The sequence below is a fragment of the Tamandua tetradactyla genome, chromosome 7, assembly GCF_023851605.1.
Source record: "Tamandua tetradactyla isolate mTamTet1 chromosome 7, mTamTet1.pri, whole genome shotgun sequence".
Taxonomy (NCBI): Eukaryota; Metazoa; Chordata; class Mammalia; order Pilosa; family Myrmecophagidae; genus Tamandua; species Tamandua tetradactyla.
This window is the reverse complement of record NC_135333.1, coordinates 138,947,579-138,966,048: the sequence shown is the minus strand read 5'-3', so window position 1 is coordinate 138,966,048 and position 18,470 is coordinate 138,947,579. Positions and strand designations below refer to the sequence as shown.

Sequence of the window (18,470 nt, the reverse complement as noted above, 5' to 3'; positions counted from 1 at the left end):
TCAGCTCATGGAACTTTTCTCCACATCTATGTGACTCTTCCAAGACCTGTCTGTGAAAGAACGGAAACCTACTTGGTTCTAAATCAGAAGTCCTGTCTCTGTTTCTTATAAGCACTAAGTTCTAGCCCAAGTCATTCATTCTCTTACCAATAAAACAAACAAAAAAAGTACTAGAACTTTTGAAATACACCAAATGGACTGAGTTCATAATTAAAAAAAAAATGTTTCCCATCAGTCATTGTCTAGTATGCTTAGCATAGATGTGGGGCTTAATAGCATATGAGACGGTGTTCCTAGAACACAATTGAAGACCTGGTATAGAGAGGAAATACGGGGGGTGGTGCTAAAAGACAGATGTCGTGGAATGATTCACGTACTCTTTCAAGTGATGGGGATGGAAGCTGGAGGAGGGGACGGCGTGGGAAGAACATTTAACAGCACTGGGGACCAGTCAGGGGAAGGGGAATCCTCATATTTCTGTTTTGCATATGAGGAACCAAAGAGCAGCCAGTTGAGGCTCCGGTATAATAAAAATCGTGGAAAGAGTCTTCTGAAGACTCCTCATAAGGGTTAAATGGGGTTTTAACAGCTTATTTTGGTTGCAGTTTCCCTTTATTTATTTGTTTAAAATGTTTAAGTAATCTTTTCCACCTTCCCCAAATCCTAATTATAGATTCATTAGTTTTGAACCAATGTTTTCTCATGCCTCAATTCTTTGTATATGCATTCTTTTGTATTAAACAAAAAACTTGTCAAAAAAAAAAAAAGATTTGGGATGGTTTCTTATGCAAAAATAGGGATAACTGGTACATGGGCCATGGCAAGAAGTTTGAATTTTATTCTGAAGGCTATGAAGAGAAACTGGATTAGACTCATGTTTTAGAAAGATCGTCCTGGCAACGGCGTGGAGCATGGCTTAGAGGAGGGCAGGATGGAAGTGGGAGGACTTGTCAGAAGACTATTGCATTAATAGAGCTGAGAAATATCTGAAGTAAGACCCTGGCAATGGGAAGGTAGAGAAATGAATGGACTTAAGAGTCATTATAAAGTTAAAATGAGCATGATGGTGGATGAAGGTGAGAGCATATAAAAGAGAAAAATGAATTAAAAATTAGTCAAAGGTTTCCGGATTAGATAAACAAGGGGATGAAGAGGGAATATGGAAAGAAGGGAAAGTTTGAAGTATCTATGGAAAATCCAAATGGAGGAGTACAGCGAGGAGCTACAAATACTAAATAAATGTTCAATGAATAAATTATGATGATTAACCTGGAAGAGTACTGAAATGGGGCGGGCCGCGGTGGCTCAGCGGGCAAAGTGCTTGCCTGCTATGCCGGAGGACCTCGGTTCGATTCCCGGCCCCAGCCCATGTAACAAAAAACAAAGAAACAAAATACAATAAAACAAGAAAATGTTTAAAAATGTTTCCCTTTCTTCCTTCCTTCCTTCCTTCTATCCTTCCTTCCTTCGCTCTGTCTTTCCTTTAAAGAAAAAAAAAAAAAAGAGTACTGAAATGTTCTAGGCCCAACGAACTATTGTTACATAGCATAACTTTAGTGCTCTCTAAAATCAAGTAAAGTTTTAATGGTCTGAACTCATTTTGTTGATGCCACATCAGAATAGAAAGGGAAAGAAAAGACTTGATGCAGTTCAATGTGAATCTACACATTGTTTAGCTTATGGGGATTCATCTCTAATTCACAGGACACTATTAGAATACAATGCTCCTACCTAGAGGGGCCGTCATTTCTTGGTACATCCTGAGGGAAAGCTCCACGTTACCAACTCTCTTTTTTTCGGTTCTCCAGATTCTGTATATGCTTTCCCATCCTGTAGACCAAGGACTTCTCTAACTCCACGTTAGAAAAAGTTGAGAATAGCTCCACTTTGCATACTTTGTTAAGTGGACCCAATTTAAGATTTATTAGAGCAATGAATTACAAAGGCTATAAACATTTTAATATGCACATGCAAATACTGACTTACCTTTGATACTGATTAAAATAGCAAGTAAATGGCTGGGATCCAATCTCGTCTTTCCAGTACTGTTGCCAAGTCATGACATTTTCCAAATTCTTCTGATTTTCTCTCTCACAGGGAGGGATATAGGAGCACTAACAAAATAGAAAACAGAAAATAAACTTATTATTCTAAAGAATATTGCAATATAGTCTACTGTTTAAAAGAAGGATAGCATTGTGCAGATAGTAAATAGAATTTAGAACTAATTTCTCTCTCTCTTTTTTTTTTTGGTATGGGCAGGCACCAGGAATTGAACCTGGGTCTCCAGCATGGCAGACGAGAATTCTGCCTGCTGAGCCACCACGGCCCGCCCAGAACTAATTTTTAATAAATCAAATTGCAATTGTTATACTTCAAATATCAACTTGCCACAATTATAGAAAATATTCCAATTACAAAAATACAGCAAAAATAGCCTTTAGTCATTAGTGTAGAGGGATATTTTATAAATAATTAGTTATAATCTAGTAGCAGATTAAAAGCATAATATTCTCTTGCTTCTGGGGGCCTGGCACTCAACAGAAAGAGGTCAAAGGAAAAAAAAAGATTCCCTCTTAAGTACATAATCAATGTATTTTGTTAACTGATGCCTTTTCCTAGCCATGCCTCTGAGAAAGTAATTTTCTTTGAAGGGACTTGATTACTCTAAGTAATACAGATTCAGCAGAATCAGAAAAACTGTTCTTGATTTTAGGTATCAAAATTAATGCTTCACATTCTAATCCATTTTCTTTTTTGTGTGTGTGTGTGTTTTTTTTTATTAATTAAAAAAAATTAACAAAACATTTAGAAATCATTCCATTCTACATGTACAATCAGTAATTCTTAATATCATCACATAGTTGCATATTCATCATTTCTTAGTACATTTGCATCGATTTAGAAAAAGAAATAAAAAGACAACAGAATAAGAATTAAAACGATAATAGAGAGAAAAAAAAAACCTATACCTCACATGCAGCTTCATTCAATGTTTTAACATAATTGCATTACAATTAGGTAGTATTGTGCTGTCCATTTCTGAGTTTTTATATCCAGTCCTGTTGCACAGTCTGTATCCCTTCAGCTCCAATTACCCCTTCCCTTTTTTTTTTTTTGTTTTAATTAACGGAAAAAAAGAAATTAACCCAACATTTAGAAATCATACCATTCTACCTATGCAATCAGTAATTCTTAACATCATCACATAGATGCATGATCATCGTTTCTTAGTACATTTGCATTGGTTTAGAAGAACTAGCAACACAACCGAAGAAGATATAGAATGTTAATATAGAGAAAAAAATAAAAGTAATAATAGTAAAAACAAAACAAAACAAAACAAAAACCTATAGCTCAGATGCAGCTTCATTCAGTGTTTTAACATGATTACTTTACAATTAGGTATTATTTCTAATCCATTTTCTTAATGATGATGGTCATGAAGATGATGAAGCTAGCTTACAACTAACAGGCCTTCACTAGTGTTCTTCTTACAACCCTATGATCTGTATCCATTTTACAGATGAGGAAACTGAGATTCTATCAGTTCTACCACTGGAACTAGATTTTGGTCATTTTCTCACGTTACCCTCAGTCAGATATTTGACCAAGGTGTCTGATATTAAGGCACAGAAAAGCAAAAAAGAAAGTCCTAGATGCTTCATAATGTAATTTGAGTCACAAAGTTTTAAGGTGTGTAATTTAAAACACCTTCCCATTATTTTCTGGGTAAAATTCAAACCCTTCAGACTGATGTACAAAAGCACTTCATGACCTGGTGGTCCCTGGTTGCCCCTAGCCTGGGATGAAGCTGTATCTATCAGCTGAAGCTTCCTTCCCAGATCTGCCAAGTGTTCTCATGCCTACCTGCTGAGCACTTGCAGGTCTCTCTCTCTCCTTTTATCTCTCTTTTAACTCCTTTCTTTCAAGGTTTAATTACAGTGTAACTTGTCTGGGGGAGCCTTCCCTATCTTACTCAACAGTTACGTGCCCCTCATTTGTGCCCTGTGCCATGTGCTATCACAGCAGGTATCACACAGTATGGTGCTTGTCTGTTTTATGTCAGCCTCCCCCCATTGCTGGCTAGTTCCTTGAGGACAAGAACTGTCATTTTTTTTCTTTCTTCTGTGTCTTCACATTTAACACTATGCATGGTAGCCATGGGGTTTTAAAACATTGACTGGTTGAATTAATAATGACACACACATAACTTTGTATTGAAGTCATCCAGGCTATTTTCAGAGCAGTCTACCATTTTAAAATTATAAATATGAATACTTACAAATTTTAGTAAATTTGGTTGTTTTCTGATATATGAAACACACTCACTTTATATAAATATTACTTTAATGATTGAATCACTGGCTACTTTACCTTCTGCACATACAGTTCTAATTCTATTAATACCAGTAATATTCAAACCTAAAAATTTTCCATGCAATTTTGAATTCTGAATTCTTCCAAAGTGGCAGCTGGGCTTAGAAGCAGAGGGGCCCATTAGATAGCCCTCCAGTCCTGTTATTTGCTAGGTGGTGTGGGCTTAGGTAAATACCTTTCCTTTTCTGGGATTCACTTTTTTTCTAATCTGTAAAATCTCTGTAATAATTTCAAGATCTACATTTCTGTGACTCTATTCTTGGAGGTACATCAAAAAAAGGGCCCAGCAGAAGGCAGGGCTACAAACACTGTTGTAGTATTTTTCCCAGAAGAGATTCTGACCCTTGGGGAGATGGCTGGAACCCCAACTAAGTCGTGGTCCTTAGAAAAGAAAGAGGACGATTGTGGTGGTTACTTCTTTGGGGACTTATACTCTGCCTTGGGAAGATGTTCTTAGGGAACTTTGGGCTGCCATGAGTTTCCCATTGCTTAATGTAAGTAGTTGGCCATTTTCTTTCCTTCATTCGAAACATTTTTTTTCTATATTGCGGTCACTTAGTTTATAAGGGAGGAATAGGTGCTAATTGTGCACTTTCTAGGAAGGAGAAATTTTCAGAACTGGCCATAGAACTGTGAAGTGTGAAATCCTAAAAACTCATCAGAGTCCTTTTGACCCAAGACATACTCTAAACATTCTCCCATTCCTCACCTACTGCACCCCACCTCTTCTGTATGTGCAGATGTTCCAATACATTTCCATTTCACAGCCCGCAGGAGATGATAAGTCTAATGGAGGGCATGACCATCCCTAAAACCAGGAAACTGGGAACAAGCAGCCCTAGTTGCTTATCAGGGTGGAAACTCTCAGTGGCAGGGCTCCCTCCCTCTGGGTTATACTCTCCCCTTCGGCAGTACAGATTTGTCTCTCCTCTCCAATGAGAAGTGGGGCCTGTGGAGCTCCATCCACCAGCCTGACCCTGAGCCAAGAAGTTGGCCTCCTAAGAACACGGGCCACTAAGGGATGTCTTCTCCTCCTCTATGACTCTTTGTGCTGTATCATTTGCTGAAAGTTTCGGTTATATCTGAGCCTGTGAGTTCGCACGGCACACTATATAGCAGCTCACTTCACAAATAGGTTTAAAAGAACCGTCTCTACCCAATGACAACTCTATCATCTAGCCTGGAGAATCACACACATTTTTGAAAAACAGTCAAAACCTTTTTATGGACAGCATAAAATTCTCTATTAGGTATGTTGAGGTTTCATATAGGATAAAAGAAATGTTTTATGCCTTTAAAAAACTTTGAGCTAATGTGGATGGATTTTGGAAGCAAAGTACTTTTTTTACTTTGGGGAAAATGGCATGAAACCAAAATTCAAGTGTTCTTTCAATAGTCTGTATTCTTTCCAAACAGTATCAGAGATTAAATAATGAGCTTATAGTACCCTAGCAACTTTTTAAAGCTAACATAGCCTTGAAAGAAAAATAAAACAAAGGCTCAACGTTGTTCTCAAAGCATTAATTTTCTCACATCTTTATTCTCCAGTTAATTTGTCTTTAAAATTTCCATGAAACCTAAATCAGATTCTCCTTCAATTCCTTCTCAATTCTATTTGGTGGGTCAATGTAGACTGCTAGAATTTTAAAATGTTAGAAATGAAAATTCAAAGCACCATTCTAGAAAAAGGAGGAGGACATTTGCTCATACAGACTCCTTTTCAAATTGTTTAAGACTGCTGGCTCTCCAGGTCTCTTATCAGCTTCACCCTGAATGAAGCCCATAAATAATAATCTATACCATCTTCTCATCACAGTCACTATCACCATCATTGCCATCACGGCTAATGTCATTGACTGTATTGCCTCACTTAATCTAAAGAAGCAAATATTATAATCATCCTCATTTTACTGAGAGGTTCAAGAAAACTTTTCCACATTGGGACTCAGGCTGCAGAGTGTTAACCATTACCCCACACCGCCTCTTAGGCTCTAACTTTAGGACTTCCTACTTTTATCTGTTTGGAGCTTTCTGATGCAGGGTAAGGGCATACCGGTGCCACGTTTCTGTTGGGATGGAACTGGTGTCTCCCTCTTAGGCACTGATGGGCTGAGGCCCTCTGTTGTAGTCCTTTGTTTTCCTAGTACAGCTCCAGAGAGATGCACTGTTAAGTCTTAGCCTCTCCCTCCTGTCTTGATTTGGCTCCAGGGTTGGTTTCTGGTGCCACCGATGTAATTTCACTTAGGTGAATTTATGAGCATAATGCCTTTGGTCATGGAGGACAATGAGCATTCCCTTGGAGAAACTTCTTCATATGATTCTGACTTTTGTTTTTCATTTGCAAAGGCAGCATTTCCCAACTTCTAATATCATTACTGCTGAAACAACCTTCGCTATGGTCTGGGTCATTTGCTTCCTGAACTTGGATGAAATTACTTTCTTTAAAAAGTCAGGAGAAAAAGAGGCATGCGAAAAAATAAATTTGTTTAATACCTATCTTTTAGAAAAACAAAAAATAACTTTTGCATTCATAAGCAAAGCTGACTGAATTCAGTAGAATATTCTGAGTATATTAATGTAAAGTCTTCTAGTGAGTTTAAAGGAAGATACTATTGGCATGGAATGTTTGATTACATATGTATTATTATTTATTTTTCCATTATCTTATTTTAGGATTTATCGAGATTTATAATAGCATTCCAGCCTACTACAATGAATTTATATTTTAAGAGAACACTTTGTGAGTGGTTTCTTTGAGATTAGTGTCTTGAGGATTTCATTTCAATCATGTGGGCAGAGTAGGCAGAATTCACTTTCTTCCCTTACTGAATCATTTCAAAAATTATTGCAGAAAACATGTAGTCTGTTCATCGGGGTTAACTAAACACTGGGAATTGGATTCTACATTAGCATTATTTAAGAAAAAGAAATGGAGAAACTTTTTTCCGTCCAGTTTCTTTCTTGACTTCATTTGATCAAGAAGGGTAGTAGTGAAAGACATAATACTAGAATGTGTTTAGGTGATTAAACAATTTCTAAAGTAACTTTAGACAGAAAATGAATTCTTTAAACATTATCTACTAGAACTCAGGTTTAATAATTTATACCATAATTTCCATTTACTGAAATCCTGTAAGAAATCTCTGTGTTTACTATATGATTTATAGTAGCGTTTCCTTTCCTTTCTTTTTTTTTTGCATGGGCAGGCTCCGGGAATCAAACCCAGGTCTCTGGCATGGTAGGCAAGAATTCTGCCACTGAGCCACTGTTGCACCGCCCTGTAATAGCATTTTTGACAATATAAACATATAGTCAGAAAAACACTGTACAAAAAAAAAGTATAACTAAGCCATATATAAACTCCTCAACACTTTATATGTCTCTAGACTTCATTAAGTACACATGCACACATGCACACACATGCACACATGGTGTCCTTATAAATTGTAGGTTATTGAACAAATACATATGGAATTATACGTCAGCTAAAAATTTAAATTCTGGGGCAGGCGGTTCCAGAATGTATATCCGAATCTGAAAGCTAAGTGAAAATAATCTTAAATAGGAATTTGAAGGTCAAGTAACTTCCTTAGAAAATGTGAAAAACAAGACTAAGCACGAACAGGAGAAGCTACAATGAGCTCTTAGAAGAGGCAGGAACAGAGTGGTGTCCAGCCTAGAACAATGTTTATCAACGTGTGTTCCATATACTGTTTGCCTCTAACAATCACCTGGAGGCCTTGTTTAAAAGACCACCCTCCTGCATTTTTAACAGCTCTCTTTCTTCCTCAGAATGACAGATTTTTTTAAGTTGATCATTTATACACGAAATCATTCTTTCTCATCTACCTTCCCCTCCCCAGGAGCATGTAGTGTAAATAGTAGCATATTCAAAGTGCTTTGGGATCACAAAAGAGAAAGTGAATATTTTGGCCTGGGGTGCATGGGAAAGGGTTCACAGAAAAAATGACTTCTGATTTGTGTATTTAAGAATTAATAGGTTCGTTTCCTGGTGCCTGTCCATGCAAAAAAAAAAGAATTAATAGTGGGCGGTGCAATGGTGGTTCAGTGGCAGAGTTCTTGCCTGCCGTGCCAGAGACCTGGGTTCAATTCCTGGTTCCTGCCCAGTCCAAAAAAAAAAAAAGAATTAATAGGAGATTGCTTGTCAGGGAATGGGTTGGTGGGGGGGGGGGGATGACATTCCAAGAGGAAATGGAATGTGGAAAGACTTTATATATGCATAGGTGTTCCAAAAACAGAGTCATCTAATGGGTTGGGAGGACAGGGGACATGAAAGATGATATTAAAAAATGCCCACATTTTATCTGACCCATTATCCCTAAAGATCTGCTCTCCTCTACTTAAATACTTCTGTGAAAAGTTGCTCACAATCTCCCGCAGAGTCTTCCCTTCCTACACACCAATGAATAGCTCTTTACGTTGGAATTTACTATCATGTGTGGAGACCACATGTGCATGTTATAATTTAGTAATATGCATTTAACTTCTGGATTCATGAAGACTGCTGAGGTTGGTGATATTATTTACACTGAGAAAACTTTGGAAAGACATTTCACCTTAAAGAGAAAATAGTTCATTCATCATAATAAAAAGAAAATAAAAAGTCATGGTCTCTAGCAAAAATCGAGGTCAAACTTAACCACAAAGAATCAGACCAAAACAAGGAATTTTAATCTGAAAGCAGTTCAGTAGTTTTTATAAGAAGCATGGCAGGACATACAAAGATCTGTTCAATGGGTTTTAATTGTAATTTTAAATCCTTGAGGAGATGGCCAATCTTCTTATGAATACTAAAACAAAATGCAACTTTCTTAATGGTCATGCACAAACCAGATACACATCACTGCTGACATTATTTGTATACAGTATTGTGTACTGCTGGGTACACAAATTCAATGTAAGTGTGCATGTATACATATATTGAATGAAAAATTACAACCATCATTTCTGTATGAAGGGGAGCAACAAGCCCTGTCCATGACAAGTCCCCTAGACCCAGGATTGACAGATTGAGAGGAGAGTGGTGGTGAAAAATGGGTGCTTCCTATTTTTGGTGAATGTATTTCTAAAGATATACATACATACATTTATATATATATATATATATATATATATATATATATATATATATATATATGCAACTCTATACCCCATTTCACATACTCTTCTTTTTTTTTTTTTCTACATGGGCAGGAACCGGGAATCAAACCCGTGTCCTCTGGTATGGCAGGAAAGCATTCTTGCCTGCTGAGCCACAATGGCCCACCCCACATACTCTTCTTATAATGTGATACTGACACTTCTCTACTGAGTGATGGGGCTCTCTCTTCCCTCTCTGGGAACCTGTATGAGCTAGTGGAGGTGATGCTGTGTGACTTCTGAGGCTGATATGAATCTGAGAAAAGATGATACAGCTTTTGACTGGGTCTCTCTCTTGGGAATGCTTGTCCTTGGAAATCAGACATTATCTTGTAATGAAGCCCAAACTAGCCCATGCAGAGAGACGACACGGAGAGGCCAGAGTGCAAAGGAACCCAGGTCCCCAGCGAACAGCAGTATCACCTGCCTGATAGGTGAGTAAATGAGCCTTTGGATTATTCCAGTTGCCAGCTGTCAAATATTCCAGACATACGTGGAGCCCAGATATCATGGAGCAGAGATAAACTGTTCTCTCTCTGCCGTGTCCACATTCCCGACCCACAGAATTTATCAGTATAACACAAATCATTTGATCCACAGGGATCTCTGACAGTGGTTAACTGGTCATAGAATCCCTAGGTTTAAAATAGGTAGACAGCTTTCTAAGTTCTCCTTGATCTGCATACCTGAAAAACTCAAGATCTGATTAAATGACGCCTAATGAAACACTATGACAGAAGCAGGGTTCCTCATTCAATTCCCAGGTCTAAAGACCCTTGAGTGAAAGAGAGGCTGGTTACTGCTGAGAAAAAACTTTGTGGTAATATCTCAAGTACCTACTAAAAATTGTCCTCCTAACCAATGCAAAGGAAGATGTGAAAATTTACCGCACTAACTGAGCAGTGGGGAAAAGGAAATACCCAGGCATTCAAAGTATTATTGGACACTGGCTCTGTGCTAACCCAAATCCTTAAGGGCTCTAAGTATGACTGCGGTCAGAATGGGGGCTTAGGGATCAGGGGAGAAAGTGGAGTTTTGGTCCAAGTTTGTCTCACAATGGGTCTAGAAAGTTCATGAACTCTCCTGTGCTTGTTCCTACATATCCCGAATGTAACAGACATGCTCAGCAAAGGTCATAACTCCTATTTTGACCTCCTTACCCACGGAGAGAAGGTTATTATGCTGGATGACTGAAACTAAAATAGTAAACCCATACTGCATCCCTGGAGAAATCACAGAGATTGCAGAAGTGGTGATTCTTATCGCATCTCCATTTAATTGTCTATTTGGCTCTTTCAGAAGATAGATGGGTCTTGGGGAATGCCTGGACTATTATTAAGTGAATCAGTGGTGACTCCATCTACAGCCACTGTCCTAGATATTGTCTTTTTACTGGTAACTTACCTCTGCTACCTACTATATGGTTATTGATCTGGCAAAAGCTATTTTCTCCATCCTTTGCAAAGAGCACCATAGATAGTTTGCTTTTACTTGGCACAGACTATATAAACTGTACTATTTTACTCAGGACCACATCAACACTCTCTCATTGTGTTGCTTTAGTTATGGGGACACTGACTACCTGGCCATCCCACAGAACATCACATTGGCCTGTACACTGATGCTGTTTTCTTGCTGATATGTCTTGGGAAGCAGGAAGTACAAGGTCCTTTAGGTTCCTTGGTAAAGCACAGGTGTGCTAGAAGGTGGGAAATTCATGGCCCTGCCACCTTTGGGATGTTTTCAGGGGTCTAGTGGTCTGGGAAACGTCTAGGTATTCCCTTCAAAGTGAAAGGCAAATTGTGAATCCTTTACTCCCTGGCACTGAGAAAGAGGCACAATGCTTGACGGGTGTCATGGTTAGGGACACGTGTCAATTTGGCCAAGTTGTGGTACCTGTTTATCTGATTGGGCAAGTGCTGGCCTATCTGTTGCAATGAGGACATTTCATAGGATTAGGTCATGATCACGTCAGCTGCATCCACAGCTGATTCCATTTGTAATCAGCCAAAGGGGAGTGTCTTCTGCAATTAGTGATGCTAAATCTAATCATGGGAAGCCTTTTAAGGAGGACTCAGAGGAGACAGATTCCATTCCTGTTTTGGCTGGTGAGCCTCTCCTGTGGAGTTCATCCAGGCCATCCATTGGAGTCGTCGGCTTCGCGGCCTTGCCCTGTGGATTTTGGACTCTGTGTTCCTGCGGTCACGTGAGACACTTTTATAAATTTTATATTTGCAAGTGTTCCCTGTTGATTCTGTTTCTCTAGAGAACCCTAACTAATACAACAGGCTTCTTTATATTATGAAGGAAGCATACCATTTGGGATGGCTGTTCTGACCTATTTACTGAGTAACTTATAAGCCTGCCAGCTTTCAGTGGTAGCCAAAGCAGAACACTCCCCAGCTGCTCCAGCCTACACAGTAGAAATCTTCCCCAATTTACCTTTATGACCTGTTGCCTCCCATGCTATACAAGGGGCTGTGACAGAGCAGGTCATATATATAGAGAGAGAAAGCCAGCAGAGAGCTCTGTTAGTATAAAACAAATCCATGTTTTCTTGGGCAAATAATTAGTCTCCTTATGAGAAACCACTGGTTTGTTGGATTCTAGTAGGGTCTGAATGTCTGAACATGGAACACCAAGTTACCACATTATCCTTCATAAGCAGAGACCCCTAAGGCATAAAGTTGAGGTTTACAACCATATTCCATCACAAAGTAGCAGTGACATATAAGAGACTAGGCTTAAACAGGTCCTGCAGGCAAATAAGTTTCATAAGCAAATGGTTCCCAGTGCACCTTCTCTTTTTGCAATACCACCTTCCCCTAATTCATGATTTACAGGGTATTCCTTATGACTGGTTTTTATTACTTGATTTTTGGGGGGTGGGGGGATGTTGTTTATTTTGTTTTTGACCTAATATGTAGTTATTAATCTAGGCCTGTGTGGTGGATTAAATAGCATACCCCAGTTAGGACGTGTTCTTGGTCTTGGTCCACATTATGGTTACGGACCATATAGAGGGTTACAGACCCACTATAAATAAGATCTCTTCAAGTCGCTACTTTAGTTAAGGTGTGGCCCAAGGATTCAGGTCGGGTTTTACTCTGGAGTCCTGGAGTCCTTTATAAACACAGTGCAAGTCAGACAGAAAGGGATACCACAGGAGCAGCCAAAAGCTGGAAGTCAACAGAACCAAAAGAGAAAGGAGAAGACACCACCTTAGGTATTGCCATGGGACAGAAAAGCCAAGCATCAAGGAGCTCCAGCAGCCAGTCCCAAAATGCCACAGTCTTTGGGAAGAAAGCATCACCTGACTAATGCCTTGATTTGGGATTTCTCTTAGCCTCAAACCCATGAGCCAGTAAATTCCCATTGTGTAAACTAACCTGTTTCGGTTTGCTAAAGTTGATGAAATGCAATATATACCAGATATGGGTTGGTTTTTGCAAGGGGATTTATTAACTTCTAAATTTACAGTTCTGAGGCCATGAAAATGTCCAAATGAAGGTATCAACAGGATGATACCAACCAGCTACCTGCAAGCTTGGGCTCTTCTGTCAGATAACAAGGCCCATGGTGATGTCTGCTGGTCCTTCTCTCCCGGGTTGTGTTGGTTCCAGCTTCTGGCTAAAGAAACTTCCTCTCCTAGCTTCTGTGTGTTCTTTCTCTTTTAAATTCTCCCTTAGCTTCGGTGGGACTTTTCTCTCTATTTCATCTCTTAGCTTCTTTGGGCTTTTTTTTTTTTTTTTTTTCCTTTTCCTGTCTTTTATCTTTGTATAAAGGACTCCAGTAAAAGGATTAAGACCCACCCTAGGGCACGTCTCAACTGAAATAACCTAATCAAAGGGTCCCACCCACAATAGGTCTACACCCTCAGGAATGGATTAAAAGAACATGATCTTTTCTGGGGTATATAACAGCTTCAAGCCATCACATAACCCAGTGCATGGTATTTGTTTTAGCAGCTAGGAAACCAAAATAGCCTGTTTTTCTCATACTGAGGTGTACTACTCTCAGAACTTGTCTGCAGGGTGCCAGGGGTACTTCAAGACTTTCGTCACTTTTGGTGGATGAAAAAACTTGAGTTATAGCACCATTTGATTTTTTAGAACTGGGCCCATAATAACAGTATCAAACATTCATCAAAGGCTTACCATGTGAGAGGCATTGTTCTAGGTGTTTTTTGAATCTTAATTAACCAGGTTAACCCTTATAATCCAATGAAATAGATACTATTAATATCCTCGTTTTACAGATAAGGAAACGGAGGCACAGCAATGTTAAGTAACATCTGAGAACACATTACTTTGATTAAAAATTAATGAAATAAAACTAAGTAGATACACAAAGGAAAAATGCAAACCATGGGGAAAGTTACAGGATAAAATGTCTTCCTTAGGCACTTACCCTCACTCCTGGGCAGTGAGGCTTAACAATTAATTGTGTGACCTACCAGACATCCTCTACCCTTGGTTTTTGTGTGTGTTTTATTATTACATGAATACGACCACACTCTTGTATATTGCTCTTTATTTCTTAATATAACTTGGTGCTTTCATGTCTGCATATAGAGTTCTATCTCACTATTTTTAGTATCCCACTGCAGGGATGTGCCAAAATTTATTAATAGGCCCTCTATTGAAAAACACTTAAATTGTTTTTAGTCAAACAAGGGGGAAACAAACTTCATTTTTTAAGCATCTAGGCACACATGTGAGAACAGGAAGAATACAAGGGCATAAACATTAAAAAATTATAATTATAGTGTTTCAAAGAGATTGTAATAACTGCACTTCCACCAGTATTTATGAGCGCACTGGTCCCCACATCTTTAAAAACAAAAGGAGTATACAAATAAACTTTCTGATAGGTGAAATATGGGACTTCTTGATTTAATTTACATTTTAAATTTAAGTGAAGATAATCATTTTTCAGGTTTTTAAGCTATTTGTGTTTCTCTTCTGAGAACTTACCATCTGTGATCTTTACCCATTGTGGTCTCTTTCTCACTGATGTTTGTCTTTACAGAATGAGCAAATTAGATCTTTGTCATATATTGCCAATTTCCCCTTTCATTTTTGACTTAAATTGTGGTATGTTGGCTATACAGCATTACTTACTTTTTATGAAGTCATCCTGTAAATTTATAAAATCAGGCCCACATCAGTGACAGATCTATTATCTATGACTTATCCACTATCATATTGTCTCAGACTTAAAGGATGAGGTGTGTGACACTGTTTGGAAATTTTTTTAAAGAAAATACAGATAAAGAAAACTAAAATAGAAAGTTTTGGTAACTTCACCACTGATATTACTACTGTTATTTCCTTGGAGACTTTAAATCGATATCCATAAGTGAACCCATCCTGTAAGTTTCTCTGTATCATAGGTTTGGATTTCAACATAATCTTAAAATTGGAAAAAGAATTTGTATGTTTTCCTTATTTCTACAGGTTCTGGCATAGTTTAACATAGGGTTGAATTTATCTGCTTTAATAGAATTGACCTGGAAATACTTGCAGCTGTAGTTCTTTGAGAACTTTCTTCATTTCTTCTATGGTGATTGGTCTATTAAAAAAAAAAATCTCTACTAGGTTGCTCCATTTTGAAAGTTTCTATTATTCTAGACAATTACCATATCATCCAGGTTTTCAAATTATTGGTATAGAATTGATCATGTATTCACATAAAGTTATTTTAATTTTTACTGTACTTGTGGTTATTTCCTCATTCATGTTTCTAATTTTGGACATTTCTTTGATAACTAAACCTGATGAGGATTCGATTCTGGACTTATCTTTCTGAAAATGAAACTCCTTGAGATGTTCAACATATCTCTAAACAGAAACTTCGAAGCCCTGCAAGATTTTCATGCCATATATTTGTGCTGTTAATTTTCTACCCTGTTGCTCTGCAAAATCAAATACACATCCGTTGAGAAACACTGAAGGGCAAGGTGGTCGACATCAACTAGAAGAAAAGAGACAGTAAACCATTACATGCAAATGGGAGATAAAATTGGATGAAATAAAACTATCAACTGACCGAGGACATATATGCTACCCAAATATAGGCAGTACACACCCCCTGCCACAGCACCGCATGAAGTTCTCTGACAGCTGCACCATCAAGTAAGCTCAACACAGCGGAGATTTTGCTCGCCCATGCATTCCCATGGTCCCTGGCACATGGCCGGTACTCAGTAAACATTTGTTGAATTAAAGATAGTACAGATTTTGAAATAATGCCATCTGAAGCGATTTGTACACGTAGGTTAGCGTAAAAACATTTCCACCAGCTATGAAGATTAAGAAACAGAGAGAGATGGAGTCATCGAGAGGCCAGAAACTGTACTGGTGTCTCAATTTTACAAAGGAAAACCGTGACAAAGTCCCTCAACTCTTTCCTCATCTGTGAAATTGTCCCTGCTTGACACCTGAGTGACTACAAAAGCAAAGGTCGGGATTTATTTACACCACAAGTATTGACCAGTAATACTTGCTTAGAACTTTGCATGTATTATTCATAATCCTCACAGTTTGTGCAGACACTGAAGACCAAGAGAGTAAATGAAGAGATTAAAGGTATACACCTAATAGGTGCCTGAGGCCTCTGCCTTTTCCTCTGTTCCAGGCAGGCTCCCAGTGGGCAGAGCTCTGTTCTGGGCACTGGTAGTGGAACCCTAGGTGGGTTTACCATCCTTCATTATCGTGGTGACGAAAGTTGGGATGGATGAGATGGGACTACAAATATAACACACTATGGTTTCATCAAGGAGGCAGCTTCACCTTTAATTGCACTGAGCCTCTAAACTGTATTATCTATTCTTTTCCTGTATTTTTACAGAGCATTTATTTTAATATGCTGTTTCTAGATTTTCTCTCATTACAAAGATAAGCCATTTTATTCGAGAAAATTTAGAAACTGAAGATAGTAAAAAAGAAAATTAGTGTGTGTATATAAATACATAAATAGTCACTTTTTTCAATTATGGACTTACACTGTTTTATAACCTACATTTCTGTCCATAACACATTATAAAAAACAGCCTTTCGTGTCAAAATATATTTCTATAATTTATTTTAATGCATAACACTTCATCATAAATAAATGTCTATGTCAGTTCATTCAACCAGTAACCCATGATTGGACATTTAGATTGTTTCAAATGGATGGCAATTTTAAATGATGCTGCAAGTAATATATTTATAGCTACATCTTTGAACAATTCTATGATTTTTTTCCTTAGGATGTACTGACAAAAATAGTGTTACTGAGTCTAAAAGTATGCATATTTTTTCAGGATTTTGGTACACATTTCCAATTGCTCCTTGACAATATGCTGCCCGTTTTAGGCAGAAAATGAATCTCAACATGGTTTTGATTATTATTACTTCTTTTCTTATTAGTGAGATTACACATATTTAAATGCACCTGATTATGTGAGATTCATCGCAAGTAACTGCTCATGCTCTTGCCTAGTTTCTATTGAAGAGATGGTCTTTTATTGCTAGGAGTTCTTTATATGTTGAGTTTTGAATCATTTCCTTAAAATGGTGCACTTATTCTCTCAAACTTGTCATTTGTCTTCCAATTTTAATACTTCTCAAATATGTGTGTGTGGTAGTTAGATTCAGTTGTCAACTTGGCCAGGTGAAGGCACCTAGTTCTGTTGCTGTGGACATGAGCCAATGGTACGTGAACCTCATCTGTTGCTGATTACATCTGCAGTCGGCTAGGAGGTGTGCCTGCTGCAATGAATGACGTTTGACTTAATTGGCTGGTGCTTAAATGAGAGAGTGCAACCTAAGCAGCTCGGCATTCCTCATCTCAGCACTTGCAGCTCAGCCCAGGCCTTTGGAGATGCAGAAAGGAATCACCCCAGGGAAAGTTGTTGGAACCCAGGGGCCTGGAGAGAAGGCCAGCAGAGATTGCCCTGTGCCATCCCACATAAGAAGGAACCTCAGTTGAAAGTTAGCTGCCTTTCCTCTGAAGAACTAATGAAATGAATCCCTTTTAATAAAAGCCAGTCAGTCTCTGGTGTGTTGCATTCTGGTAGCTAGAAAACTAGAATCATCATTATGTAATGTAAATAAATCAGTGTATTCTTTTATGTTTCCTGCCCTTAGTGTTCATGTTTAGAAAGGCTTCGTCTACCTTACACAAGTATAAAAATATCTACTTGCATATTATTTAATAATTTCATTAAATACATTTAAATCATACATTTAAATTTTTATTCCATCAAAACTGTAATTTTATTTTAATTACATTTATATTTTCATTTTAATTAAATATATGCATTTTCTAAATTATTTTGGAATATTCCAAATACTTATTTTAATTAAATTTATTTTTAAGTAATATGCGAGTTTTAATATAACTTTTTAAATAAACTTTTTATTGTAAAACTACATATACAACTCAAAACTTCCCATTTTAACCACTTTCAAATGTACAATTCGGTGGCATTTATAATATTCACAGGATTGTGCTATCATCGTCAACACCCATTACCTCAACTTTTTCATCATCTCAAACTAAAACTCTGCAATTACTCTTTCTCCCACTCCCGCACTCCTTGTAACGTGTAATCTTCAATCTGAATCTATGAAATTTGTTTATTCTAGGATTTCCTCATTATTTTTTACAACAGTCTTATTAGGATATAATTCACATGGCATCTGATTCATTCAAAGTATACAATTTAGTTGATTTTATTATATTTACAGAATTGTGCAACGATTAATAAATTTTAGAACATTTCCATCATGCCAAAAAGCAACCCTGAAAGCCTTTAGCTTTCATTCCCTAATCTTCCTTCCAGTCCCAGCCAGCTATTAAATCTATTTTCAGTCTCTATACATTTGTCCATTCTGGACATTTCATATAAACGGAATCAAAGAATACGTGGTCTGTTGTGA

The 18,470-nt window shown here is 37.7% G+C and overlaps 1 protein-coding gene across 1 annotated transcript in view; it reads right to left on the bottom strand.

Annotated features, from left to right (window-relative positions):
• Nucleotides 1-18,470, bottom strand: part of KCNMB4 (potassium calcium-activated channel subfamily M regulatory beta subunit 4) — a 65,440-nt gene that overhangs the window by 32,157 nt on the left and 14,813 nt on the right. Inside the window, exon 2 of the mRNA XM_077168131.1 lies at nucleotides 1,987-2,114. Coding sequence (XP_077024246.1) covers nucleotides 1,987-2,114 — 128 coding nt within the window. The remainder of the gene's footprint in view (nucleotides 1-1,986; nucleotides 2,115-18,470) is intronic.